Raw genomic sequence first — 25,746 nt, 5'->3', positions numbered from 1 at the left:
ATGTACCTACACCACATGGACTGCAGCATTTCAAGAAGGCAGCTCACCACCACCTCCTCAAGGTCAACTAGGGATGGGCAATAAATGCTGGCCCAGCCAGTGAAGCTCACATCCTGTGAATGAATAAGAATAATGCTGAAATGTAATTGAGGGAGAAGCATTATGTCATTTGGCTAAAATAAATGTTATTGACATATCCATGTAAATTGTGCACATGGATGTGCTGAGAGCAGATTTGCCTTTAGGTTTGCGTAACTGCCCTGTGTAAAAAATAAATAAATAAATAAATAAAATAAAATAGATAAGTCAAACTCAAATCTAAGTCCAGGCTTCTGGAAAGGATTGAGGTCGTCAAGTTTTAAAAGAAAAAAAAGGACCTTAATAAAGATTTTAAGGCACAAAAAGAATTCAACGCCATCACATATATAAATACGTTTGCTGAAAAGAGAGACATGTTGCCGAAGCTTTTCGTCTGGTACTCGTCAGGATAAATGCAAGAGTGCCAAATTTCAAATGATTACAACTATTTATACTACAGGAGGAAAGGCCAACCAATCAGTCCCCTTTCGTCCTATAGTATAAATAGTTGTGATCATTTGAAATTTGGCATTGTTGCGTTTGCCTCGAGTGCAAAACAAAAAGCTTTAGCAACATGTCTGTTTTCAGCAGTATTCCAAGCTCTGTACCACTAAGTGACATTTAATTGTGTTATTGTGGAATGTGTACTTTGCTGATTTTTTTAAAAACAACTTGTTTAAAAACCTTATTTGGGACATTAGAAATTTCACTTATGAAGGAAATGGCAGAAAATTATATTCAAAAAGCATTTTGAGTGACTTGGTTCAGGAAAGTGTAACAGAGCTGAATAATATGGGGTGGGTGGGTGGGGGGGCAGGGGGCCCACCACCATCCCCCCCACTCCTGGAGCTGCAGGGCTCATTAATTAGGGCTGAGTAGGATTTTCGCCCCTCATTGGGACGGAAGCCCTGCCTTCTGGAGCTGCCAGCCAATCTGATTGTCTGACAGCTCTAGTAGTCCCAGCCACGCCAGGAAGGCATGGCAGCGGCAGCTGCTGGGACTACAGGTGAGGAGTGGAGCCCAAGGCCTAGGATCCCCAGAGAAGGTACGTCTGGGAGGGCTGGAAGGCTTTGGAGACAGGGGCAGTGGGGGTGAGACAGGCAGTTGGCAGGAGAGAGTGGGTTTTGAAGAGGGATTAGGTAGCAACTAGGAACAAAATCGGCAGGGGGGTGGTGGGGGGGGATATTCAATCCAAGGGGAGCCAACCCACGACTTCCAAAGGCCAGCCCCTGAAGAGCAACACTCCCCCGCACCCCCCCCCCCCCCACCTTCCTTCCTTCCTGCCCTTTACCATTTCAGGTTAAAAATTGGGCTTCTCATCCCTGTCCATGCCAAATGTATCATGGCATGGGCATCATATTATTAGGGTCAATAGGCTTTATAACAAGCCTAATTGACTCTTATTTGGTAATTTTAATATGGCGGGGGTGGGCAGCTGATTCTGGCACGCACCTGCCCCCCCGCCCCTCTGTATTATGGGGTTGGGCGGGAAGGTGGTGGGATGGGCGCCCACTCCATTTTACGTGCACCACCCCCACCCCTGCAGAAAACGCACCCTCTGGGGGCACGTAAAATTCAGCCCAGGGAAAGTTTTATATAGTTTTCCCATAATACGATGTTCTTGTAAATCTTTACATACAGGACCCCATTGTAAATGTTTACATTGTAATACTGACAACAACGGTTACAAAAAAGTAACATCTGAGAGTAGGAAATGCTTGCAATCTTCGACGTTTTTAAAAACTTTGATCTCCCATGTCGCACAGAGGAGTCAACACCAAATGTGACTTCAAGTGAAACAGGATTAGAGGGTGGATAATAATTGTAGCAGGATGTGAAGATATAATTCAGCCCCCCTTTTAAAGTTGTACATTGTCTATAATTTTTATGTAATACCTTAATGTTATTAATAGTTAAGTAACAAAACCTGTAGAAATTTGTGAAGGAGAAGTAAAATTTATTGTAGCTTAAGGGTTATCTGTTGTACAGGCTAAAGAACTGGGAAGTGCAAGGCTGAGGCTCTTAACTGATGCTACATAGAAGCTAAAACATGGAAACAAGCTTGTTAGCCTAAATGTGTCAGTATTTATGCTCCAAATAAGCAAAAGTCCTAATCACATTTGCCCACCCTGATCCCATTTCCCACCATCTCCTTTGCTTCATTCGCTACCCAACCTAACCTTAAATGTAGTCACATTTTCTGCCTTGGCCATTAATTGGAAGTGAATTCCACAGCTTCACAACTCTCTGGGACGGTAATTACAGTATAAGAAGTTGGGCATTTTCCATGTACTGTGCACATTGATCCTTTCTCATTATAAATTTCTATGTAAAAATGTGACAACTGGAAGTGGGCACTGATGTAAGATTTTTAATATGTTGTAGAAAGACTTATAAATGGAGAAATAAATGACAAACCTCCTCCCATTGTTTCTAAAAAAAAACTATCATCTTTCTTTTCTTGCTGTTTCAGAAATTGCCAACAGATGAATGTTTCTTCCATGAAAGGTTGGAGCCAAATAACTACAATACATATCGTTCAAAGAAATACGAAAGTTGGTATGTTGCTCTCAAAAGAACTGGACAGTACAAACCCGGACCAAAAACTGCACTAGGACAGAAAGCAATTCTGTTTCTGCCAATGTCTGCGAAGTGCTCATAGTCATCTGCTTCCAGCCTTTCCTGTTTTATTTAAAAAAAAAGTGATTTCATAAACACAAAATTCACATAACTGTTTTATTGCTGTGAAAGGCACCAGTACACACAGTATTTTGTCGCCATGCTCTCAAGTTGTTTTGGCGGTTTTACAAACTGCAGTAAATCAGCTGTGCAATATCACGCTATACAAAATGTGATTTTAGTAAAATATTATCACATTTGTTTCTTCAAATCATAGAGTTAAGCACCAAGTTGAAAGTGTCCTGTATATAATCCAATATACTGGTTTATGTGATAAATCATTAATAGTTCATTTTAGCTCAACTGTATAATACAATTATTTTGATTTAGAGATAAGGTTGATGCTGTGATACAGTATTTACTTATTGAGTGATTCAAAGGGTCACATACACTAAAGCCTCTGTCAAATTCTACATTTGATTCCCTGAAACCATTTGATCTGACAGTAGGTACATGGATAGAATCAAAAATGTAGATGTTTCAAATTCCGTACTGCTAGATTAAAATATTTCATTTTTTAATATAAACTTCAATAATTCATTGGTTCTTTGTTTCATGTGGTATGTGCAGAGTTCTAAGTATTTAACTTACAGGATGTATCAATAACTATCTAAAAGGTGTGGGGGAAATGTTCTTATGTTCAGTTTAGGGATGCTGTTTTACTTTCCTTTGAGTTACTAGCAAATTTGTGTTTAACTTTGAGGGCTGCAAAATATACTGTGGCTTTTCTGAATTGTAGTTGGAGTGAATGGGAGAGACCAAACAAAAGTAATGATCAGTGTAGATGACAAAAATGAATATATGTACATTAGGTTGGACCCTAGTCCTTCATAACTAAGGTCTTGATCAATAAGTGTAGACATAACCATTAACATTAACTAAAAGTAGCGTGGATTAATATATGTTGAGTAAAACTAATGAACCTTGCAGGATTACGTACTTTCTGTTACAGAAACTGAACATACAACATTGTAGCTGTGCTTTATTAGTTACAGTGAAGGGGCAGTTTATATAACTAACAAATGTTCTAAACTGTGTTTGTGACACTGTGACAAGTTCAAATGTCAACCAACACACACAATGCAGCACTGATTGGAAATTAAAAACAGCAGCACCATTACAAGTACAGTCTCTAATGAACACCTCTGTTTTATATATACACACACACACTCTTTAAATCCATTTCTTTCTTCTCCCCAGCCCCCTCTCCTACCAGCCCACACATTATAATGAGACTGAAGTGAATCTGCTAGGGTGGTTATTTTTGTCTCTTCTCCCTTATATGTCATAGAAATCAGGCATTCTGTATAATTGTTCACAAAATATTTTCATGTGGAAGGCATTATAGTCTAAATAACATTCTTGAAGGTGATGTAAATTAAATTGATATATCTTGCCATAATTTGGTTTCCATTTGCCAATAGCACTATTTTCAAAGCAGTAAAGATCCAATTTAGACCTGATGTGTGAAGCTATTGTCTTCAGCTTCTGCCACAAATTTTGTTCCCACATCAATGTTTACATGCCCCTCATTGGCCATTATCTGAGCTTGGACCAGACTCTTTGCAACCTTACTATTTGTCCTATTTGCCTCTGAGCTGAGCTACCGACCACATATCCTCTCCATCACGAAGACTGTCTATTGCACCTGCATCAGCTCATCTGTTGCTGAAACCCTCATCTATGCTTATACCTCCAAATGCAACTATTCCAAGTCCTCCCCAACCCTGTAATACCCTCCAGCCCACAAACATCCAACTCTTCCGATTCTGATCTTGTATGCATTCACTGTTTCCTTTGTCCTACCAGTGATAAGCATGCCTTCAACTGCCTAAACCGTCAACTCTAGAATTCCTTCCCTAAACCTCTCTGCTTCCCTACCTATCTCTTCTTTAAGATACTTCTTGAAGCCTACTTCTTATGTGGCTTGCTGTCAAATTTGTATGATTATGCTTGTGAAGTGCCTTGGGACATTTCACCCTGTTAAAAACATTATAAAAGTACAAGTTGTTGTTATGGCAAAACATAGTCTGAAAATGCTTCTTAAGTACTTTTCCCTATTTGTAAACTTATAAATTGAGAAGAAAGTGAAAATATGCAGCCGGTTCATTCATAGACACATGAATGTGCCTTCAATTTTGAATTTGAAGAAAGGGGAGAAAGATCAACCAATTATAGCAATCATGAGGCATTTTGTATGTATCTTTAATATTGAAGCTTTTGGGCTACAAACCTGAGGGAATCTGTTGTCATTTTTTGGAATTGATGTGATGTATTGAGAAGCCTGGCCTTTATACATTTGAATAAAAATGTTGCAAAAAACTTCTCAACACTGAACAAAACTAGCATTTTACCCATTGTACATCTCAATAATTATGTAATTTGTTTAGTTGATTTGACAAACTAGAAACAATTGAATTTTTGATCTTTATAATTATTTTTCATTCATAACCTATTTGATTCCATTGGTTTCAGCTTCTCATATTTCTCTGGTAATTCTTTGTGATAGAGTTTGTAGAAAAGGCCTCTATAAACTGCTGGAAACTCTCTCACATTTATATCAATTTTGTCAAAGCCTTCCCTGTATCCATAGAACAACAGCTTGGCTATCCTGTTGGTTATGAGTGTTGTGTGTTCACTCCCGGCCAGCTCCTCCAGATCCATCCACTCACACCGCAAGCATTCTTCTTGGCAAAAATTGATGTCAAACGAGACAGCTTTCATACGACAAACAATGTACATGTCTGACTTCCCAAAGGCTCCTGGATGGTTATGCTGTTGCCTGATGCATAGAAGCGATATAAATTTGGATTTTATTCCAGTTTCTTCAAATACTTCTCGGGCAGCTGTTTCTCCTAGAATCAACATCCAGATTTAATTTTAAACACTTGTGGAAAAAAAAAGTCTGAAATGGTAAATGCAAATACCAACTTTTTGATATTTCATGCATTCATTGCAGAAGTGCAGCACTTTGGCACCTTCAAATTCAGCATGAGTAGGGTGCAAGCTATTTTAGGCACCTCATGTGTGCACTTTCCAATAGTAGTTTTGTTGGTCTGCTATCTGGAGACTCATTCAATTTCATTGAATTCCTGTCAAAGCCCAACAAAGTGCATGTGACTGCATTTCCAGAATATGTGATCTCGTTTGCCGCTACTGCTTTGAGGCATATGTCGACTTCCTGCATGGGTTGTGCTTTTTATTCCCCCTTAAGAAACTGCATTAGTTTGGTTTCAGTTACCAATCACAACCATCACTGGACGTCATTGAAAAGAATGTAACCCAGTCTATCATGGTACTGTAAAATGATTACAATATCGGAACTTAAAACTGTACAAATGCATCTTTGTGCAATTCTGAATATTGCAGGCAAATCATTTGCATATCGCTTTTCTTAAATGGACAATGTTGTGGTCTAAAGGAATAGATTATTTCTACAGCATTCTGCAATGATTATTCCTGTACATCATGTTTGCTACTTTCATTAACCCACTGTTTGATGTTTTTCTCTTTTAAATTGTTCCAGATAGGAATAGTTTAATTTTTGTGTAAATCACCAGTTGATTTAATATATATTTAGGTTTTTTTCTGTTTGCCTATGTGGGGCATTACCCATGAGGTTGCCTATAGCCGCTTGCTGAATCATACCGTTCCATCTGCAGAGAATAGCAGGGAACCAAGTTTATCTGTTTTCAAATTAAATTAGTATAGCAAATGCACATTGGGGGTGGCAGATTACACAAAGTAAAGCACTTGTGTCAAATCTGGTAATAGCTGAGACATGTGGCCAATGGGCATTCTGTCGCTTATTCTGTATACAGTGTCACTCCCTGATTCACTGTATGTCATATTAACATTTTAATACAATACTGTAATTTAAACATAGGAAAGCTAATTTTGTCCAGATGCATGTTTTGGGAAATGGAAGCTTACTTTAAACCCAGCGAAAAAGATTAAGCAGCTGTTTAACCTGAGTTACTGACAATAAAGGGAAAGGCAAATTTATTTTGGAATATAATTGATTAATACACTAATTGCACATAATTAAGGCACCAAAAAAATTGTTTTAACTTAAGGTTGTCAATCAAAACCAGTTGCTGTGAAGACATACAAAGGCAAGTAAATATTATTCCAACAGGAGAGAGCGATATTTTTGTCAATTATATTTTATTCTATTTGATCATCCCTTCATGTTCCTTTTTTAAAAACACATTGGTTTTTCATTTTCAACAGATCAGCAATAATCTCTGCTATTCTGTTTAATTTTTATAGTACATCTTGAAGTGCACTGCACTTATGTTTCCTGCCCTCTTAATAGTTACTTCACAGGGGACAGATTTGGTTAAGCCAACCCTTTACGAAACAAAAACTATTTTTGCAAAGAATTTTATACAAGTTCAGAACTTTATTGTCTCAGCACAATAAAGTCCCAGCTGAACTCAAAAGAACTTAATAGATCCCCACTAGCAACAGCATACTGGCCTCTGCTGAACAGTATCATTGTAAATCCCTTGCCAATGTGAATATTTATTTTAACATAACAGACGTAAATCTGTAAAACAGGTTTAGCTTGATGATGATATAGCGTACACACTGAGCTTTTATGCCCAAATTGTTTAAAAGCATTTCCAGGCATAAAAGAAGCAGCACAGCTAGAATAATTAGGCTGTTGGTGAACAAATTTCAGAATTATCCAAACATTCTTCATGCAAAAAGATACTGATAGAGGACTCCTTTACACCATTCAGTTGGAATTGAGAATAATGGTTCTCTTTTTTTGTACAACTTTTAACTTCTGAAATTTCTCAACAGCTTTCATTTCAGTTAATGTAACATTTTAACCTTATTATGCTTCAAACACAAGTATTTTCAAACTGACAATAGTTTCGTGCAAAGGGGAAAATGCTACAGAAAATCCATTACATTATGGCCAAGAGCAAACAAACAGAAATGGAAAGATATGCAAATGTAAACACACATTTTATTGTTTTTGAGTCATCCTATAATGGAATGGTCAATTTTAATTTCAAATGTATGTATGGACACCCACTAGTAAGTTTTCTCATACTGATAAATTCAAATTATAAAACCATTTTATAAAAGCTATTTAAAAATTGATTTAAAATTGACACATTTAACCTAGTGATAAACATTTTTCCACTGGAATACTTTGCCAACAGTGGGGACTTGGACTTGTACCCTTCAGAGTGCCTCCAAACATCAAATGATTTGTTTGAGCAAAATCTGCTTTTTTTTTCCAAAATATAGCATTCAACTAACCAGGATTATGAGATACAGAGTCTTAAACTGATTCTGTCTTTAGCACTATCCTGACATTTTTCATGTTTGTTTAAATAATTTAGTTTTAGTAAATAAAGAATCAAGTTCCTTTTCTAACTTAAGAATTTAAACACACTGTTTTAAAACCATATCTCTTTTTTACTGTGGAATTGTTAAATCTACAAGCAAAGTTCGAATACCAAAGTCAAAGTAAATTCCAAAGCAACGCAAAATTATTCAAAATGGAAATGAAAATATATTTGAGAATATTTGTTCTTGCTCTTAAATGTTTAAAGTACAGGAGGACAGTGGGATGGTATTATTACAGTTGTTGGCTTAACACATTAAAAGCTGCTTTATTTATATGTACTTACCAATATCTTCACCTAGATCAGAGAGGCCTCCTGGAAACTTCCAAGCATTTAGTGTCTTTTGAAAGAAATAAAAGTGCAAGTCACTAAAAGTAAACTGTTATAAATGTGATTACAATATTACTCACTACATTTTAAAATAAAGTTTAAAAACAAAGACAGCTTTTATGATGCTTTCTGTTGATTTAAATTAATTAAAGCAGCTACAGTTGGGCCTTTGTGGCATCCATTTTTTAAAAGTATGTGAAATGATGAAATTGATTCATTCTACTGATGCTGTAGGAACAAATGGAATAGATGTGCTGAGATTTAAAAAAAGGAAGCCTTTTCCTTTTTTTAAAAAAAAATGAAAATGCTGCTAGTTCTTAAATGAATAGGGAGAATAGAGGAGTTGATTTGAAAAAAATATCAAGCTGCTATGTTTAGAAAACTTGTACAGGCTGCAGCAAGGTTGCATTAATAGTGATGCATTATTATATTATAACTTTCAGTAGTGGCCTTTTTGAAGTGTGTTGATGTATTTGAATCCTGTTTGATGTACTCAAGAAATGGAAGTTTGTATTATGTAGTACTGTCCTGTACTGCACTGGTTTAAAAGTTTGTCCTGTATTATCTGGTCTGTTTAAATAGATTAAAATATTTTGTATTTCAATGTTTATCCAATGAAAATATTAAAACAAGATAACTGTTCAAGATAACTGTGAATTGTAAACATTTGTATAAAGCCTCCCCAACAAAAGCAGTAATATAATTAAATATTTACACATTTTTGCCATTTATCCAATCATTTATGGCCACCGGTTGGAAATGATGCAACGTGATTTTAAATGATCTGCAGTGATGAGTATGAAGAGGAAGGAAAGTTAATTGGAATACATTTTGTTCAAGGTACCAGTCAATGGTGGTCCATCATCAAAACGTTTTTACTTGCTTCACAGCCATTCTGGGGAGCACCCGCCTGTATCAGGAGCTGCCCCATGTTAAATGGATACCAGCCAGATGGTGACTATGAAACACGACACAGATCTTTTCTTTGAGAGTAGGTTTATTCAAAGTTCAGCATTAAAGATCTCTGCCTCCTAACTATCAACCCGGCATCCCAGCTGACTTTTTGTTTGATTAAGGACTGAGAGCACATATAATGTCCATCACCTCTGTATCTTTAACAACATAACCAACAATCTATTATCAACCTCATTCATTTTTATAGGGGTTATGATGTTTTTGCATATTTGTAGTCTCCATGGGCTTACTCCTATAGGCAGATCAGCTTATCCTTCACCCACCTGAGTATGCCTTAGCCTGCGCAATAGATAGGCAAATGGAGTGGGAACTGAGGCTCAAGCTGAAAATCTACATTACTGAATTCTAGCTGGCTCAAATATATTATCGTGAGTACATCACCTGTTGCAATGTGGTCTTCTAGACTTTAACACGCAGGAAAGTAGACTCTACTACATGGATTTCTTTACAGGTAAATGAACAGCATTAAATATGAACAAATTTACAATAAGCAGTTACTTCACTAACTCCTCACACTCAAAAATAACAAAGATTCACCCCCTCCTATTTCTGAACGACATACTGCTTTTGGTGGCATCATCCGAAAACACAGGCCTAGATTTTCGTGGAGACTCTGGGGACCTTTAAAAATGGTAGGTGGGACCTGGATCTGGAAGTTCTGCCCCCATTTCCGACGCATCCTGTTTCATGGGGGCGCGGGGTGGGGAGGGGGGTGGTGGTCGTGGGATTGGGGGCAGGACATGACTCGCACATAAAGGAAACCTGAACTTAGCTGGGTCATTTGAACTCCATGCGGAGTTCAAACAGACGCCATTTTGCCTTATTCCGCAATGTGAGATATGAATTTTTATGGTGGATGTAAATGCTTGTGATGTGGTAAATGGGCTGGATTTTCATGCTGGGGAGGGGGTGGGGTGGGGTCGGGTAGTGGGATTCGGGGAAATTTCCTGGCTCGGCATGCCTGCCTCAGGAAAAAGCAACTTTGGTGCAATTTTCATTCCAGGGGGTGCAGGTGTGTGCTGCAGTCAGGCCCACAACACCTGAAAACAGTTTGGAGATAGCCACAGGCTGCCGAGTGCGAGGTGGGCTGGTTAAAAGGTGGATGAGGTAGTGATACATAATGAGGCTTGCCTGAGAGCCCAGACTTCCATCAGTTTGCTTGAACAAGTGCACACAAAGGAAATAATTGCTTGGTTGACAGCCCTTCTTAGATCTATATTGTCAACGGCTCAATGTTTATTTACATAAGATAAAGAAGGGTCAAGTTTCTGCTATTGACATTTTTAAAGTTACAATAGCTGTTTTGTAAGATTTACACACGTCATTGTTACTATAGGGCTCATTTGTTCTGTACATACTATTACTATAGGGCTCATTTGTTCTGTGTGGATACTTGGTGAATGGGTTAGTACCTGAGGCATACTGCCAAAAATTCAGAAATACCTGAAAAAAGCCTGTCCAGATCTACATTGAAATTGAGAAAGAAAACATGTGGCTTTTGATCATTGGCTGAGATCTCTTAAAATTAGATCTGTCTTATGAGAACTTATTGGAGACAATTCTATTAGAAGATTTTAAAAACAATATCCTGATGAATATTCAATCCCATATTGAGTAGCAGCGGTCATAAGGGTGGGGGATACTGCTATAATGGCAGATGCTTATAAGCATACTGCCAAACCCTTTAATCAAGAAAAACCATTCCCTAGTAATCTCCAGAGGTCCAGGAACATAAGAACTAGGAACAGGAGTACACCATGCGGCCCCTCGAGCGTACTCTGCCATTCAATAAGATCATGGCTGATCATGTTGTGTTTCAATTCCATATTCCCATCTAACCCCGATAACCTTTGAAACATCCCTTCGACGTCCACCTTGTCAAAGCCATTCGGGGTCTTGTATACTTCAATCAAATCATCCCTCATTCTTCTAAATTCCAGTGGAAACAAGCCCAGCCTGTCCAACCTTTCCTCATAAGACAACCCACTCATTCCAGGTATCAATCGAGTAAACCTCCTCTGAACCACTTCCGATGTATTTACATGCTTCCTTAAATAAGGAGACCAAAACTGCGCGCACTATTCGAGATGTGGTCTCACCAATGTCGTGTATAACTGAAGCATAACATCCCTACTTCTATGTTCAATCCCTCTCGTAATAAAGGATAGTATTCCATTAGCCGCCTTAATTACCTGTTGTACCTGAATATTAACTTTTTGTGACTCATGTACTAGAACACCTAGATCCCTCTGCACCTGAGAATTATGCAGCCGTTCTCTATCTAAGTAATACTCTGCTTTTTTGTTCTTTCTGCCAAAATGAACAACTTCACATTTTCCCACATTAAACTCCATTTGTTAGATCTTTGCCCACTCACTCAACCTATCTATATCCATCTGCTGCAACCTCATGTCCTCTTCACAACATACTTTCTTACCTATCTTTGTGTCATCTGCAAATTTAGCTACCATGTCTTCACTCACCTCATCTAAGTGATGTAAATTGTAAAAAGTTGAGGCCCCAGTATTTACCCCTGTGGGACTCCACTCGTCACATCCTGCCAATCCGAAAAAGACCCATTTATGCATACTCTCTGCTTTCTGCCAGCCAGCCAATCTTCTATCCATGCTAATATGTTACCCCCTACACCATACGCTTTTATTTTCTGTAAAAAACTTTGATGTGGCACTTTATCAAATGCCTTCTCAAAATCCAAATACAGTAGGTCTACAGGCTCCCCTTTATCCACTATGCATGTTACTCCTTCAAAAAATTCCAATACATTGGTTAAACATGATTTTTTAAATCACAAAACAATGCTGATTCTTCCCTATTCACTTGAGCTCTTCTAAGTGCCCAGCTATAACCTCCTTAATGATTGATTCTAATAACTTCCCCACGACAGACGTCAAGGACAGAAACTGAAAGAATGATAGGAGATGGGGTAATAGTGAAAGAGAGAATAAAAATGAGAACACAGGGAGAGCCCCCCTCAGGTCAAGAAGGAAGCTGCAGAGGGCAGGAATAATTCCTGAAAGCCTGTGTTTTCACTGCAGTGAAGCAAGGCACATTAAAGCCGACTGCTGGAGGCTGAAGGAGAAACCAGTGGGTTTTATTGTGTTTTACAAGGCCAGTCTAGATAAGGGTGCCTTGACAGGTGGCACAGTGGACAAGTCTGTGGTCCTAACCAGAGTGATTGATCCCTCCTGGAATACCACCATGGGTGTGGTAGAATCAGACAAAGTCCCTGAGGGGTATCAAGATTTTATGTTTAAGGAAAGGTATCCTCAAACCTCTCTAATGAGGCTTTATCCTGCTCAGGGATTCGGGGGCCACCCAATCACATGCTGAATGAAGGCATAACCAGAGAGTGTGGTGAATGAAAAGGTTCTAGTAAAAGATGTTGGAAGGCGGGTACATGCCTATACCCCTATATCGGGTCCACCTAGAGCGTGACCTCGTTTTTGGACTTGTTACAGTAGGGCTTGTCCCAGATCTGTCTGTGGATAGAGTATACTTGCTCCTGTGTGATGATTTAGCGGGGCGAGTGGGGGGAGCGGGGAGTGGGGAGTGGTGGCATCCTCTATTCTTAGATAATCCAAATGAGGTTGGTGAGTGTCTGCAGAAAGAAGGCCCTGGTATCTTCCCTGACTTTATGGCAACCGACTCCATGACCAAGCAGGCTGCACTAGAGGGAGGTGAGCCAGCACTTTCAACAGATGACTCAGTGGTCTGGCTGTCCGAAACTTTCTTTGGAGATTTAAATGAACAGGAGGTGGTATTCAGCAGATCCTCTTTGACTGAGGTTCAACAAGCAGACCCAGATTTAAAAAGAATAGCACAGACCACTTATTCTGAGGTAAAAGGAGGAGTCCTTGAGTGCTATTACTTAAAAAATGGGTTTGTGATGAGGAATTGGAGATTACCTTGATGACCTGCAGAGGAGGAGTGGACAATGGTCCATCAAATTATAGTTCCTCCTGGGTATGGTAGGGAAATCTTTAGGAATGCCCATGAAATTCCCATGGCTGGGCATTTGGGTATCTGGAAGACCCAGACATGGATAAGCCAGCATCTTTATTGGTCCCGCCCTTAAAAGATGTAGTTGAGTTTTGCAGAACTTGCCATATCTATCAGGTTGTTGGGAAACCACAACCTGCAATTAACCCCACCCCACTAATCCCCATACTTGCATTTGATGAACCCTTTAGCAGAGTTCTGGTAGATGGGATAGGACCCTTACCAAAAACTAGGGTGGGTTATCACTACCTCCTAACCATTATGGATATAGCCACCCAATTCCCAGGGGCCATACCCCTGAGGAAAATCTGGGAGGTAGTTTGTTCTTGTCCTCTTGGTGTGTTTATATGCCAATGCCTGCCTTCGCCAATGCCTTCCCTGGATGTCTGCATCTGGAGCAGCCTCCCACACTCATGTTGCCTGCTATTGGACTTGCGACCTCTGTTGTTGGACAGCAAGAGCTCTCCTCTTGCTCCTGAGCTTGCAGGAAAATTGGGTGAATGAGACCATTGTTATTGCAGTAATTGCACTGTGTGAAGAGGGCAGACATAGATGTGAGAGCATGCTCATCCATTTAACTAATTATTAGGGAGTCCCTTTAATCAGCCAGTTGTATGCAACATTAACTCCACCCAAAAAAACCTTCCTCTCACTTCAATCGATCTTATATTCAGAAAATAATTTAAATTATGGTGCGTGTTTCATTCCAAACCCCCTGTACCTTCTACCCTCCTGTCACCCTCACGCTTGCCCCCATCACCTTTGACCCACCCAACATAACCTTTCCTCTCCCCTCTCTTATCCTTGAACCTCCTCCCATTACTCTGGACCTATTACCATTTCCCTGAACATGCCAACTCTCCCCTCTGTGCCTACACCTGTGATCATCCTAATACCCACTCTGACCCTGAACCCTCCCTGTTATCCTCCTCCAGGCTTTTGCTCGCCCCCATGTCCCACCCCATGAGACATTCCAATACCTGATCCTGACTCTAGACCTGCCCCTATACTGAGTACAACTTCCCCCTTTGACTGTGATTGTTTCCTCCACCACCCAGCATCCTCAATTCGACCCTCTATACCCACCTTTGATAGCAGTAACCCTGCTCTTTAAGTCCTTCATCCATCTTTCAATCCCTGCCTTGACCCACCCATTCCCATCCCCCCCCACTCGACCCTAACAGGACAAACACATGGTCCTCTGTCCACCGCACCTCCCTGCACCTGAGCACCAGCCTTTCAACTACCACCGCCTTCTACCACAGAATTCAACACAGAGAACTGCTAACATTAGTCACAACTGCACAAAGTCGACTGGTGCATGCCACCTTTAAACAATTGTGAACCGGATGCCATGAGATTCTCGTGCGCTGCTGATTTTATCCTGACGGTAGGACTTTATTGAAAACTATTTCAGGTTAATGGGTATTCATGACATACAAGTTTATTACAAGTATGAACCCACCGCAAGCTAGTGTAATCATGACACGCCACAAACACGCAACTGACTTTATCTCTGCATCTGAACCTGCCATCAGGAAATTAAAATTTACCATCCTGTCTAATTGTGTCATCTTGAATGCCATGTTTCCTGCCCTTGTAGGCTCCATAACCAACCCCCCAACCCCATATCACTTCTTGTGACTCAATGGACGGTGAGTTTGGAGGTGGGGTGGCTGTTGATGGGGTGGCCATGATCTTATTGAATGGCGGGGCAAGCTTGAAGGGCTGAATGGCCTACTCCTGGTCCTATTTCTTATGTTATGACAGCACCTTCCAAACCCACGACCACTACCATATAGAACGACAAGGGTAGTAGATACATGGGAACGCCACCACCTGAAAGTTCCCCTACAAGCCACTCACCATCCTGACTCAGAAATACATCTCAGTTCCTTCACTGTCGCTGGGTCAAAATCCTGGAACTCCCTCCCTAACAGCACTGTGTCAGTACCTAAACCACATGGACTGCGGTGGTTCAAAAATGCAGCTCACCACCACCTCCTCAAGGGCAATTAGGAATGGCTGATAAATGCTAGCCTAGCTAGCGAAGCCCACATCCACTGAATGAATAAAATATAAGTTCACCATCTAGGGAGGCTGCCCAAAACCTGTCAGGTTTGCCACAGGCCTTTTGGGCAGGTGGGGGGAGGGGGGGTGACAGGGGGGTCCCTCATTCACAGGCATTCAGTGCTTAATAGCAGCCCTTCCCAAAGCTTGACCCATCAGAAAGCTACCCCCACCCTTGCTTCTGACACCCCATCCCTCCTTCTTGCCATCAACGCCCTCCCCTTGACACCACAGATGTTTTATTATTGGTAACAACAAAAGATTCCCTCTCTGGCTCAGCTAATTGAAGGAATGACATCGAATTTCTCTCTAATCTTGCCACTTTATAGCCAACTGACCTTACTTTGGTTGCATGGTAAGTCAAGTGGTAGTTGGGTGTCTTGTGCAGCCCCATTCTTATACACTATTGCCCAAATTTGTCATCAAAATAACAGCGAGGCTAATAGGAGTCAATGTTATTTATGTACAAATGCCATGGCAACTTCAGGCAACGGCAGAGGTGTGATTAATCCTGTAAGTTGAAAAGTAAATGTCAGAGATGTGTCATTGCAAATTTAACTTTGCCAAAATGGCATCTCACTGGCTTGCTCACCATTCAGATACATCGAATGATGTGATGTTGCTGTATTTGTGTGGTAGCTATGAAGTAATCTCACTACAGAAAGTTAAGTCAAGTTGTTTCAAGATTTCCCTTCAAACAACATGTTAATTGTTATTTACTTCCAAACACCCTCTCTGGCACAGAAAATTAACTATTACAAATGTGGGGTTTCATTCTTTCAAGTTTCAATTGTTAGTGATTTTTTTTTAAAAATTGCAAATTTTTTTAAACACTATACTTTTTCTCTCAATTCAATTTTTCTTTCCACTCTTTATTTCTCTTTCTGTACCTGATTTGTTATTGACTTCACCATTCTAACTTACACTTTCTACTCAGTCCATGAATTATTAATTTCACAATCCTTCAATCTGATTGGTTAAGGAGATACAGTTGCTTTCCCTGTTCATTCAGATTCCAGATGCCCTGTAAAGTGTCATTTCCATCTCTCGTTTCCAGCAGCTCTCCATGCAGTCTCAGCGACATTAAATGGGCAAGGGTGAGTCCAACAGCAGATGTCATTTATTGCTCTACCACAGCAAATTGTAGGCCATATGTTCCACTGCTCCATTTGAAAATTGATTCCTTGGGTGGAATTTTCTGTGCCCGCTGGCGTCAGGTGTGTTCGGTGGTGTGAGTGGACAATATGTCAAGAAGGCCAAAAATTGGTTTCACAATGTTGTAAAACCAGTTTGCGATTGTCCGCTCTGCCCACCAATGGCGGGCCATGTTTTCCACCTTCGGATGTCGGAAGCCTCATTGTAATACATCTGCATATCATTATAAGGGCTTGCACGAGGCTCTGAAGGGCCCTGTCACACACACATTTCTCTCTCCAGAATCACTCATGTGCCGGCTGCGTGCAGCTGAACTGCTAGCGGGGGCTGGGAAGGGGATGCAGGGGGTGGACTCACAAAGCCTGTCAGCTAAGATGAAAGACACTATTACACATTATTCTAGCAGTTCAGTTGCAAGTAGCCAGCATGAGTGTTTCTGGAAGGAGAAGTGTGTGTGTGAGAGGGCCTTTCAGAGCCTCGTGCAAGCACTCTCCCACACAAGTGGATCCTTCCCGCAACATATTTCAATATCCTGCAATTTCAATGCTGCCTGCTGAGGTTCGCTTTCATCTGAGCTGACCTGGTATCTCCACCCACCCATTGATCACATTTCCATGCAGCACCTCCTCTTGCCCACCATGGTTCTCGTTTCACTTTCGATTTAGCTAGCATAGTGTGACTAACATTTTTTGTGTGCTCCCCTGTCCTTTCCCCTCCCCCAGTCACCCATTTCGTTTCACCCATCACTGATGACCGCCCCCCCAAGTATCACTTACCTCCTCCCATCATCACCTACCAGCTCAGCCCTTGCTGGACACCTCTGGGTCATCCACTCAGGAATCTCAGAAGCTGTCCTCTCCCTCCGAGTCCCCTTTGCCTGTGAGTCCCTCAACCTCATCCTCTGTCAGTGGTTGGGGACTTGGTGGCAGGCATGGACCCTGGGGGTGGGAAGGAGGAAGTCAGGGAGATTAATATGGATAGGGGTGGGATTTTCGGGAAGGAAAGGGATGACTCCTTGAGGGGAAGGAGCACCTGGAGGGATGTTGAGGTGCCTTGTTTCCCTCTTGCGTTGCCACTGCAGGAACTCACCCGTGATGAATTGCAGGTTTGCAGCATCTCTGCGTTCCGCTGGACCAGGGCCTCAATGGCATCCACCATCCTCCCCACGGAGAGCTCCAAACGCATGTGCACCACTTCATCCAAGAGCAGGCGGACGCACTCCTCTGACTCGTGTGCCACTCTGTTGAGGGCTTCCAAGAGATCTGCGTGATGTTCCACCGCATTCTGCTGACTCTCCACGATGAGTTGGAAGGCCAAATCCAGAGGCTCATCAACCGACTTGGACCTCACAAATGCCTCTTCACTAGCAGTCCTCCGAATGCCGGGAGCTCAGTAGAACTTGCCTCCTCCTGCTGCAGATATGTGTCCGTGCAGTGACCAACAAAGTGTGAACCGGAGCCTGCTCTGGATTTAGGTGCAATTGAGATTTATGTCTCTGCGCTGGTGGAGGGTGTAGGTAAGTGCTGTGACGGGTCTTCCAGGCTGCTTATTTCCAGCTCTTCAATGGAGGAGGTTTCCTCTTGGCTGGAGGTGCAGACCTGGATGGAGCTGAGGGACTGGCTCGCTGAGGGCACCAGTCGCTTGGCAGAGCTTCCTGCGAACCAAAGTAGAGATAATTAGTGCATGTCAGCACAGTCAAAAGCAGGAGACAGAGCACTCACATTTGCATCGAGAGAGGGATCATGTGGTGCTGAATCCTCAGATAGGTGTACGCCGCTGACCTCACAGTCGCCGCAGGCACGGTTCACATCCTCACCAGTCAGCGCAATGGCGTACTCCTCAAAGTAAGGGAGGGGTATAATGTGGGCCACTCCACCCCGGTCTGGGACCTCTTCCTTCTGATGTGAGCAGGCTTCTCCTGCATTAAAACAGATGGAGAGAATGTGAGCATGACTCATGGCACTACATGGAATGTTTGTATGGTGAGCGGAGCCATGGACAGGATGAGGACACAAGCTCCAGAGGGTGTAAGCCTGATGTGAGATTTAGTGGTGTTGTACCTTGAGGTGTGCGATCCCTGTGAATGTATGATGGGTTTGTGAGTGTGTGAGTTGAGAGTGATGAGAAGAGTGACTTACCCTGGTGGAACGGAGGAGATCATTCATCATTTTTCGGCACTGGGTGGCTCTCCTCTTTTCTAAGGCATTGGCACTAGCCACTGCTGCCACCCCCTCCCAAGCCGGATTCGTGATGTTGCTGCCTATCTTGCAGCCATAGCGGGGTGGAGGACATCATGGTGGGCTTCCACTGCATCCAAAAGGCGCTCGAGGGATGCGTCATTAAACCTGGGGGCTGCAGTCTTCTTGCCTTTTGGGGCCAAGTCTTCCTTGCAGCAGTTTTGGGCTGGAAGCATTGAGAGGTGTGCACGTGGCTGCACTTTAAATATGGCACCTAGCGTGAAGAAGCAGCAAGGTGATGGCGTGGTGGGCGAATGACAGCCTACACGCCATGGAAACGGCGTGTTTCCCAGGGATGCATAATTAATGTGGCGGGAGTGGGTCAATATAGTGTGAGAAGCCACCATTGTGGCTGGCGGGTAAAAGGTGGTTTTCTTGCCCACTACTGCATTCAGTGCAAATCTGGGACAATTCCTCCCCATGTGTTGACCGTTCTATTTAAAGAGAACTTGCTGTTACCAGTACATATTTGCCATTTGTTATTTTGACCTGTGATATCTTGTTCTATCTTTGCAATCTAATTTAAAGCAACATTTTGGATTTAACTTTCCAATACTGTTCATAATCTTGTACACCTCTACAAGATCAATCTCCTTTCAGGGCTGAAGTTTCTCCTATCTTTTGTCCTAACTGAGATGCCTAAGGCTGCAGAGCAGCCTTGTGCCTTTTCTTTGTGTGGCTTCCAGTAATGCCTCAGTACTGGACAAAAATGAACATATGAGTCAAAGTTTGGACTGACCAGAGTTTTATATGATATGATTGTATTCTTCTTATCTGACTTTAAAGTTCCGAATTCTATTGGCTTTGTTGATTGCTGGTTGGGTGAAAATTGATTCAATAAACGTATTAATTCTTAGATATTTTTCTTATGTTTCTCTCTGAAGCTAGTGACACCTGGGTGGATATAATTCCTCAAGCGCTAGTAGCATTTGGCTGAATTGTCCAAATGCCTCCCAAATCCGTGCCCATCTTTTCCAGAACTCCATGCTTGAATCCCTCCAAACAGGTTTCTGCTCCTGCCACAGTACTGAAATGGTTCTTATCAAAGTCACTCATGACATCTTATGTGGCTGTGACTAAGGCAAACTATCCTTCCTTGATCTGTCTGCAACCTTTGACACAGTTAATCACAACATCCTTCAACACTTCTCCACTATTATACAGTTGAGTGGAACTGATCTCACCTGATTCCATTATCTACAATAGTAGCCAGAGAATCTTTGCAATGGCTCCTCTTCCTACTTCTGTGCCATTACCTCTGATGTCCCCCAAGGATCTGTCCTTTGCTCCCTCCTATTTTTCATTTACATTCTCTCCTCAGTGTTATGACCGTGCAGTTGGTACAGCTGAATTATTTAACAAAATCCTAGAGGGGAAACTTTAAACAACTGTCAAAACCTATAACTTCAAATGTTATGTTTGAGATGCAACTCTAAATTCAGGAATCATCCCACCAGTTCTTGAGGTTTTACATTAAACTAGATGAAACATTTTATTAATTTACACAGGTTAAAATATATATGCACATGGCTACAAATTACTACTATCCTAACTTTTAACAAATTCCCAAACTAATCTCCATTAAGGCAACAGCAACCCATATATTTTCCCAGATACCAGGCAAAGCATTTTCACCGTACGAATTCAAAAGTAGGTTCTTTTCACTTTGGTTCCTGTGGAGACAGTTGGAGGCTTACAGCTGCTTTATATCTCACATTGCCTCTGCCTTGCACATACAAAACTGCTGAAGTTATACCTAGCACCGCTCATTGAATGTAAATTCTCATTGTAACACCAGCCTCTTTGAACTCCACCTTTCAACAATGAAACCCCTTTCATAGTACCAATTTTATTAGTAATATAAACATATTACTTGGTATCTGCTAGCAAGGTGGTAGTTTTCACCCAACTTCTTGAATGCTCTATTCAAAAAATGCAATTGCACGCTATTGCTCTCACATATCAAAACTAGTACACATCAGAACACCCAGACTAGCTGGCTTTAATCTAATTAAGACACACCCGCAGACTAAACCTCTATTTTAAAAGAAAAATATTTTCCAATAATATTATATACATTAATAGCTTCATGACACTCAGGAGCATTATCCAAAAGTACAGCATTCATTTTCACATATATGTTGACAACATCCAGCTCTACCTCAACAGCACCTCTCTCGGCTCCTCCATACTGTTGCTAAATCATCAGACTGCCTGTCCAACATCCAGTACTGGATGTGCAGAAACTTCCTCCAATTAAGTAATGGGAAGACTTAAGCTATTGTTTTGGTCCCTGCTCCAAACTCTGTTCCCTAACTACCGACTCCATCCCTCTTCCTGGCAACAGTCTGAGTCTAAACCAGTCTATTTGTAACCTCGGTATTATATTTCACTCCAAGTGGAGCTTCCAACCACATATTCAGGCTATCACTAAGAGCATCATAATATCACCTGACTTCACCCATGTTTCAGCTCATCTGCTACTGAATCCCTCATCCATGACTTGATTGTTCCAATGCTCACTTGGCAGGTCTTCCACATTCCACCCTTGGTAAACTTGAGCTCATTCGAAACTCTGTTGCCTGTTTCTTAACTCGCACCAAGTCCCTTTCACCTATTACCTCTGTGCTTGCTCACCTACATTGGGTCCCGGTCAAGCACGTCTTGATTTTTAAATTCTCATCCTTGATTTCAAATCCCTCCATGGCTCTGCCCCTCCCTATCTCTCTAATCTCCTCCAGCCTCAGAACCCTTCAAGATATCTGTGCTCCTCTAATTCTGACCTCCTGAATATTCTTGATTTTAAGTGCTCCACCATTGGTGACCTCATCTTCAGTTGTCTAGGCCCCAAGCTCTGGAATTCCCTCCCAACATCTCTCCACTTCTCCAACGCGCTTTCCTCCTTTAAGACACTCCTTAAAACCTACTTCTTTGACCAAGCTTTTAGTCATCTGACCTAAAATCTTTTTTTTGTCAATCTGTGTCATACTTTGTTTCATGATGCTCCTGTGAAGTGCCGTTGAGTGTTCTATTACGTTAAGGGCACGACATAAATAAAAGTTTTTGTTAATTGTCTTTGATCCCTGTCACAAACTCCATCCTTTTTCAAGGCAACTGTCTGAGGCTGAACCAGACTTAACATCCTGATGTCATATCTGAATGCGAAATATGCTTTTGGCCACCTGTCTGCACCATTTCTAAGGCTGTCTACCTCCAATCTCTGAAACATCATCCGACGCCACCCTTGCCTCAGCTCATCATCTGCTCAAATCCTCATCTATGCTTTTGTTACCTCTAGACTTGACTATTCCACACGCTTGGCCTACCTCCCATTTTCTACACTCCACTACACTACTTGAAGTCATCCTAATGTGCACCAAATCTGGTACATACATCACTTCTGTGCTTACTGACCTATATAGTCTCCCAGCCTAGTAACTCTTGGTTTGTCTCCAAACTCACTGTCATTGTTCATTTACAGTTCTCTTGATCAATCTTTGTTTGCAACCCAACTCCTCAAATCACTAAAATTTGGAAGCACTAAAATTAAAACCTTGGAGGGGAAGATTTGCAAGGTTATGGGAAATGGGAAAAGGGGGTTAATCACCAGTTTTACGGAGAGGTATATGACTGGCAAACAAGATGCACCTGAACCCACTGAGTAGTAAAATAATAGAAAATTAAGGGTTTTGTAATAGCCAATAATTGGTAGCTGGATGTGATGACAAGACATAGGGCTGAATTTTGCCGTCGGCGAGCAGGGGGCGGGGCCTGCTCGCCGACACGCAAAATGACGCGGGATGACGTCGGGAGTTCCCCCCGACGTCATCCCGCCCCATTTAAATCTTCAGGAAGGCGGGGGCACAGCCAAATCAGCTATGCACCCGTCAACCTGTAAATGGCCAAATGAGGCCATTGACAGGATCATTAAAACAATTAAAGGACCTGCCCATCCAACCTTAAGGCTGGCGGGCAGGCCAGGAGCCCCGGCGGGCAATAGAAAAAACATGAAACCTCATCCACCGGTGGCATGAGGTTTCATGTAGGGATTTTAAAAGTTTAATAAAGTTTTAGTGAAATTTATGAACATGTCCCATTTCATGTGACATTGTCACATGAGGGGGACATGTTAAGGATTTTTCTTTTCTATTTTTAATGTTTTCACAACTGTCAGCAATCTCCCTGAGGCAGCACTTAGCCTCAGGGAGATGTGTGCTCTTTTGTGCGCATGTGCGAAAGAGCGCACTCTCGCATTTGGGGAATCCCCCCCGCCCACACAGGAAGCGCATAGCGCTTCCCGGCAGAGGTCACGCTGGGCGGGCCTTAATTGGCTGCCCACTTAAAATGGCGGCGGGGCCCGCTTCTCCGGCGGGGATCAGCTCCCTGCCCGCAGCAGATTGGGTCGGGCCCGTCCGCCCGGTAGGCAGAAAATTCTGCCCATTAGTTCCATAAGGATTCAGATTGTCATAAACTATACATGCAGCCTTGCCAAATTAAATCACTTCTATGTATCCGTTAATATATCACATGAGCAGCTCTCCTAAGCTATTGTTAATGGTGTGTTGGAGAATATGTTTCTTAATAATTGATGTTATAACAACAGGGGTATTGCACAACGTGTTATGTATTTTATGTTGTTGAATTTTGAAAAAAATGAATAAATTGTATCTATTGCAATTCTCTCACTCTTTCCTACTCTCATTTTTTACTGTAAGGAATTCTGTATCCACCTTTCACTATCTGGCTCTTATAGGCAGTAGTGTATGTCTATTAACTCACTCTTTTTCTCACTATAGAAGTGATTTTAAATTGTTGTTGTCATGGTATCAAGTGGCACTTGCTTAGCAGCAGCCTACTCAGCGATGCTAAGTTTGGGTTCTGCCAGGGTCACTCAGCTCCCGACCTCATTACAGCTGTGGTCTGAACATGAACAAAAGAGCTGAATTCCAAAGGCGAATTTAGAATAATTGACCTTAACATCAAGGCAGCATTTGACCGATTGTGGCTTCAAGGAGACGAACAAAATTGAAGTCAATGGGAACCAGGGGAAAATTCTCCACTGGTTGGAGTCATACCTAGCACAAAGGAAGATGGTTGTGGCTGTTGGAGGCCAATCACCTCAGCCCCAGGACATCACAGCATGAGTTCCTCAGAATATTGCCCTGGCCCAATCATCTTCATCTGCTTCGTCAATAACTTTCCCACCATCATAAGGTCAGGGTGTGGATGTTTGCTGATGATTACACAGTAGGGGGCCATTTGCAACTCCTCAGATATTGAAGCAATCCATATTAAGGTCAATTATTCTAAACTCGCCTTTGGAATTCAGCTCTTTTGTTCATGTTTGGACCACATGCATCAAGACCTGGACAATATTCAGGCTTGGGCTGATAAGTGGCAAGTTATATTCATGCTACACAATTGCCAGGCAATTACCATCTTCAACAAGAGAAAATCTAACCATCTCCCCTGGACATTCAATGACATTACCATCGCTATCAATATCCTGGGGGGGTTACCATTGACCAGAAAATGAATTGGATAAGCCATATAAATATTGTGACTACAAGAGCAGATCAGAGGCTGGGAATTCTGCAGTGAGTAACTCACCTCCTGATTCCCCAAAGTCTGTCCACCATCTACAAGGCACAAGTCAGGAGTGTGATAGAATATTTTTCACTTGCCTAGATGAGTGCAGCTCCACCAACATTCAAGAAGGTTGACACCATCCAGGACAAAGTAGCACGCTTGATTGGCGCTTCATCCAGCACCTTAAACATTCACTCCACCACCAGTGCACAGTGGCCTAGGTAGTCAGGTGTTAGAATACGGATGGGAACACTACCACCTGCAAGTTCACTTGCAAGTCACTCACCATCCTGACTTGGAACTATATTGCCGTTCTTACATTGTTGCTGGGGCAAAGTCCTGGAATTCCTCTCCTAACAGCACTGTAGACGTACGTACACCACATAGACTGCAGGGGTAGAAGAAGGTAGCTCATCATCACCTTCTCAAGGGCAAATAGGGATGGGCAATAAATGCTGGCCTTGTCAGTGACGCCCACATCTGAAGAATTATCCCAGAAAAAAGGGATGATGGAAACCTCGGCTGGTATTTGGACAAGGGATAGGAGGCAGAGAATAGTGGTGAACAGATGTTTTCCTGACTGGAAGAATGAATGAAGTGGGGTCTCCCAGGGAACAGTATCAGGACCATTGCTTTTCTTGTCATATATAATTGACCTGGACCTTGGTATGGGGAGTACAATTTCAATGTTTGCAGATGATACCAAGCATGGCAATGCCATAAATAATGAGCATGATAGTAACAGATTTCATAGTAGACATAAACTGGGTGAAATGGGCAGACTCATGACAGATGGGTGTTAACGGAGATAAGTGTGAAGTAATGCACTTTGGGTAAAACATGGAGAAGCGGTAAAATCTAATTGGTTTTGATGAAAGGTCACAGATGCTGCCTGACCAACTAAATATTTCCAGCATTTTCTGTTCCTATTTCAGATTTCCAGCATCTGGAGTATTTCATTTTTGTAAAACCTAAATAGTACTACTTTGAGGGGGGAAGTGGGCAAGAGCAGAGGGACCTGAGGATGCATATTCAAAAATCTTTGAAGGTGGCAGGGCAGGTTGATAAGATGGTTAAGAAAACATATAGAACACTTGGCTTTGTAAATAGGGGTATTTAAAGCAAAAACAACAAATTCAAACTAATCCTTTTCAAATTACTCATTAGGTCTCAGCTGGAATATTGTATACAATTCTGGGTAGTACCCTTTAACAAGAATGCCAAGGCCTTGAAGAGGCTTACCA

General features: G+C 41.8%; 2 protein-coding genes across 2 annotated transcripts in view; one reads left to right on the top strand and one right to left on the bottom strand.

Annotated features, from left to right (window-relative positions):
- Positions 1 to 2,768, top strand: part of fgf2 (fibroblast growth factor 2) — a 109,168-nt gene extending 106,400 nt beyond the window's left edge. The window contains exon 3 of the mRNA XM_078539901.1: positions 2,552 to 2,768. Coding sequence (XP_078396027.1) covers positions 2,552 to 2,740 — 189 coding nt within the window. The 3' untranslated portion in view covers positions 2,741 to 2,768. The remainder of the gene's footprint in view (positions 1 to 2,551) is intronic.
- Positions 2,769 to 2,799: 31 nt separating this feature from the next.
- nudt6 (nudix (nucleoside diphosphate linked moiety X)-type motif 6) overlaps positions 2,800 to 25,746 on the bottom strand; it is a 127,713-nt gene continuing 104,766 nt past the window's right edge. Inside the window, exons 4-5 of the mRNA XM_078539914.1 lie at positions 8,412 to 8,466; positions 2,800 to 5,612 (exon numbers count right to left, since the gene is read on the bottom strand). Coding sequence (XP_078396040.1) covers positions 5,203 to 5,612; positions 8,412 to 8,466 — 465 coding nt within the window. The 3' untranslated portion in view covers positions 2,800 to 5,202. The remainder of the gene's footprint in view (positions 5,613 to 8,411; positions 8,467 to 25,746) is intronic.

This window comes from Cetorhinus maximus, chromosome 1, assembly GCF_964194155.1.
Source record: "Cetorhinus maximus chromosome 1, sCetMax3.hap1.1, whole genome shotgun sequence".
NCBI classification, from domain to species: domain Eukaryota; kingdom Metazoa; phylum Chordata; class Chondrichthyes; order Lamniformes; family Cetorhinidae; genus Cetorhinus; species Cetorhinus maximus.
The sequence above is the reverse complement of the archived record's forward strand: the minus strand, read 5'-3'. Positions and strand labels throughout refer to the sequence as shown.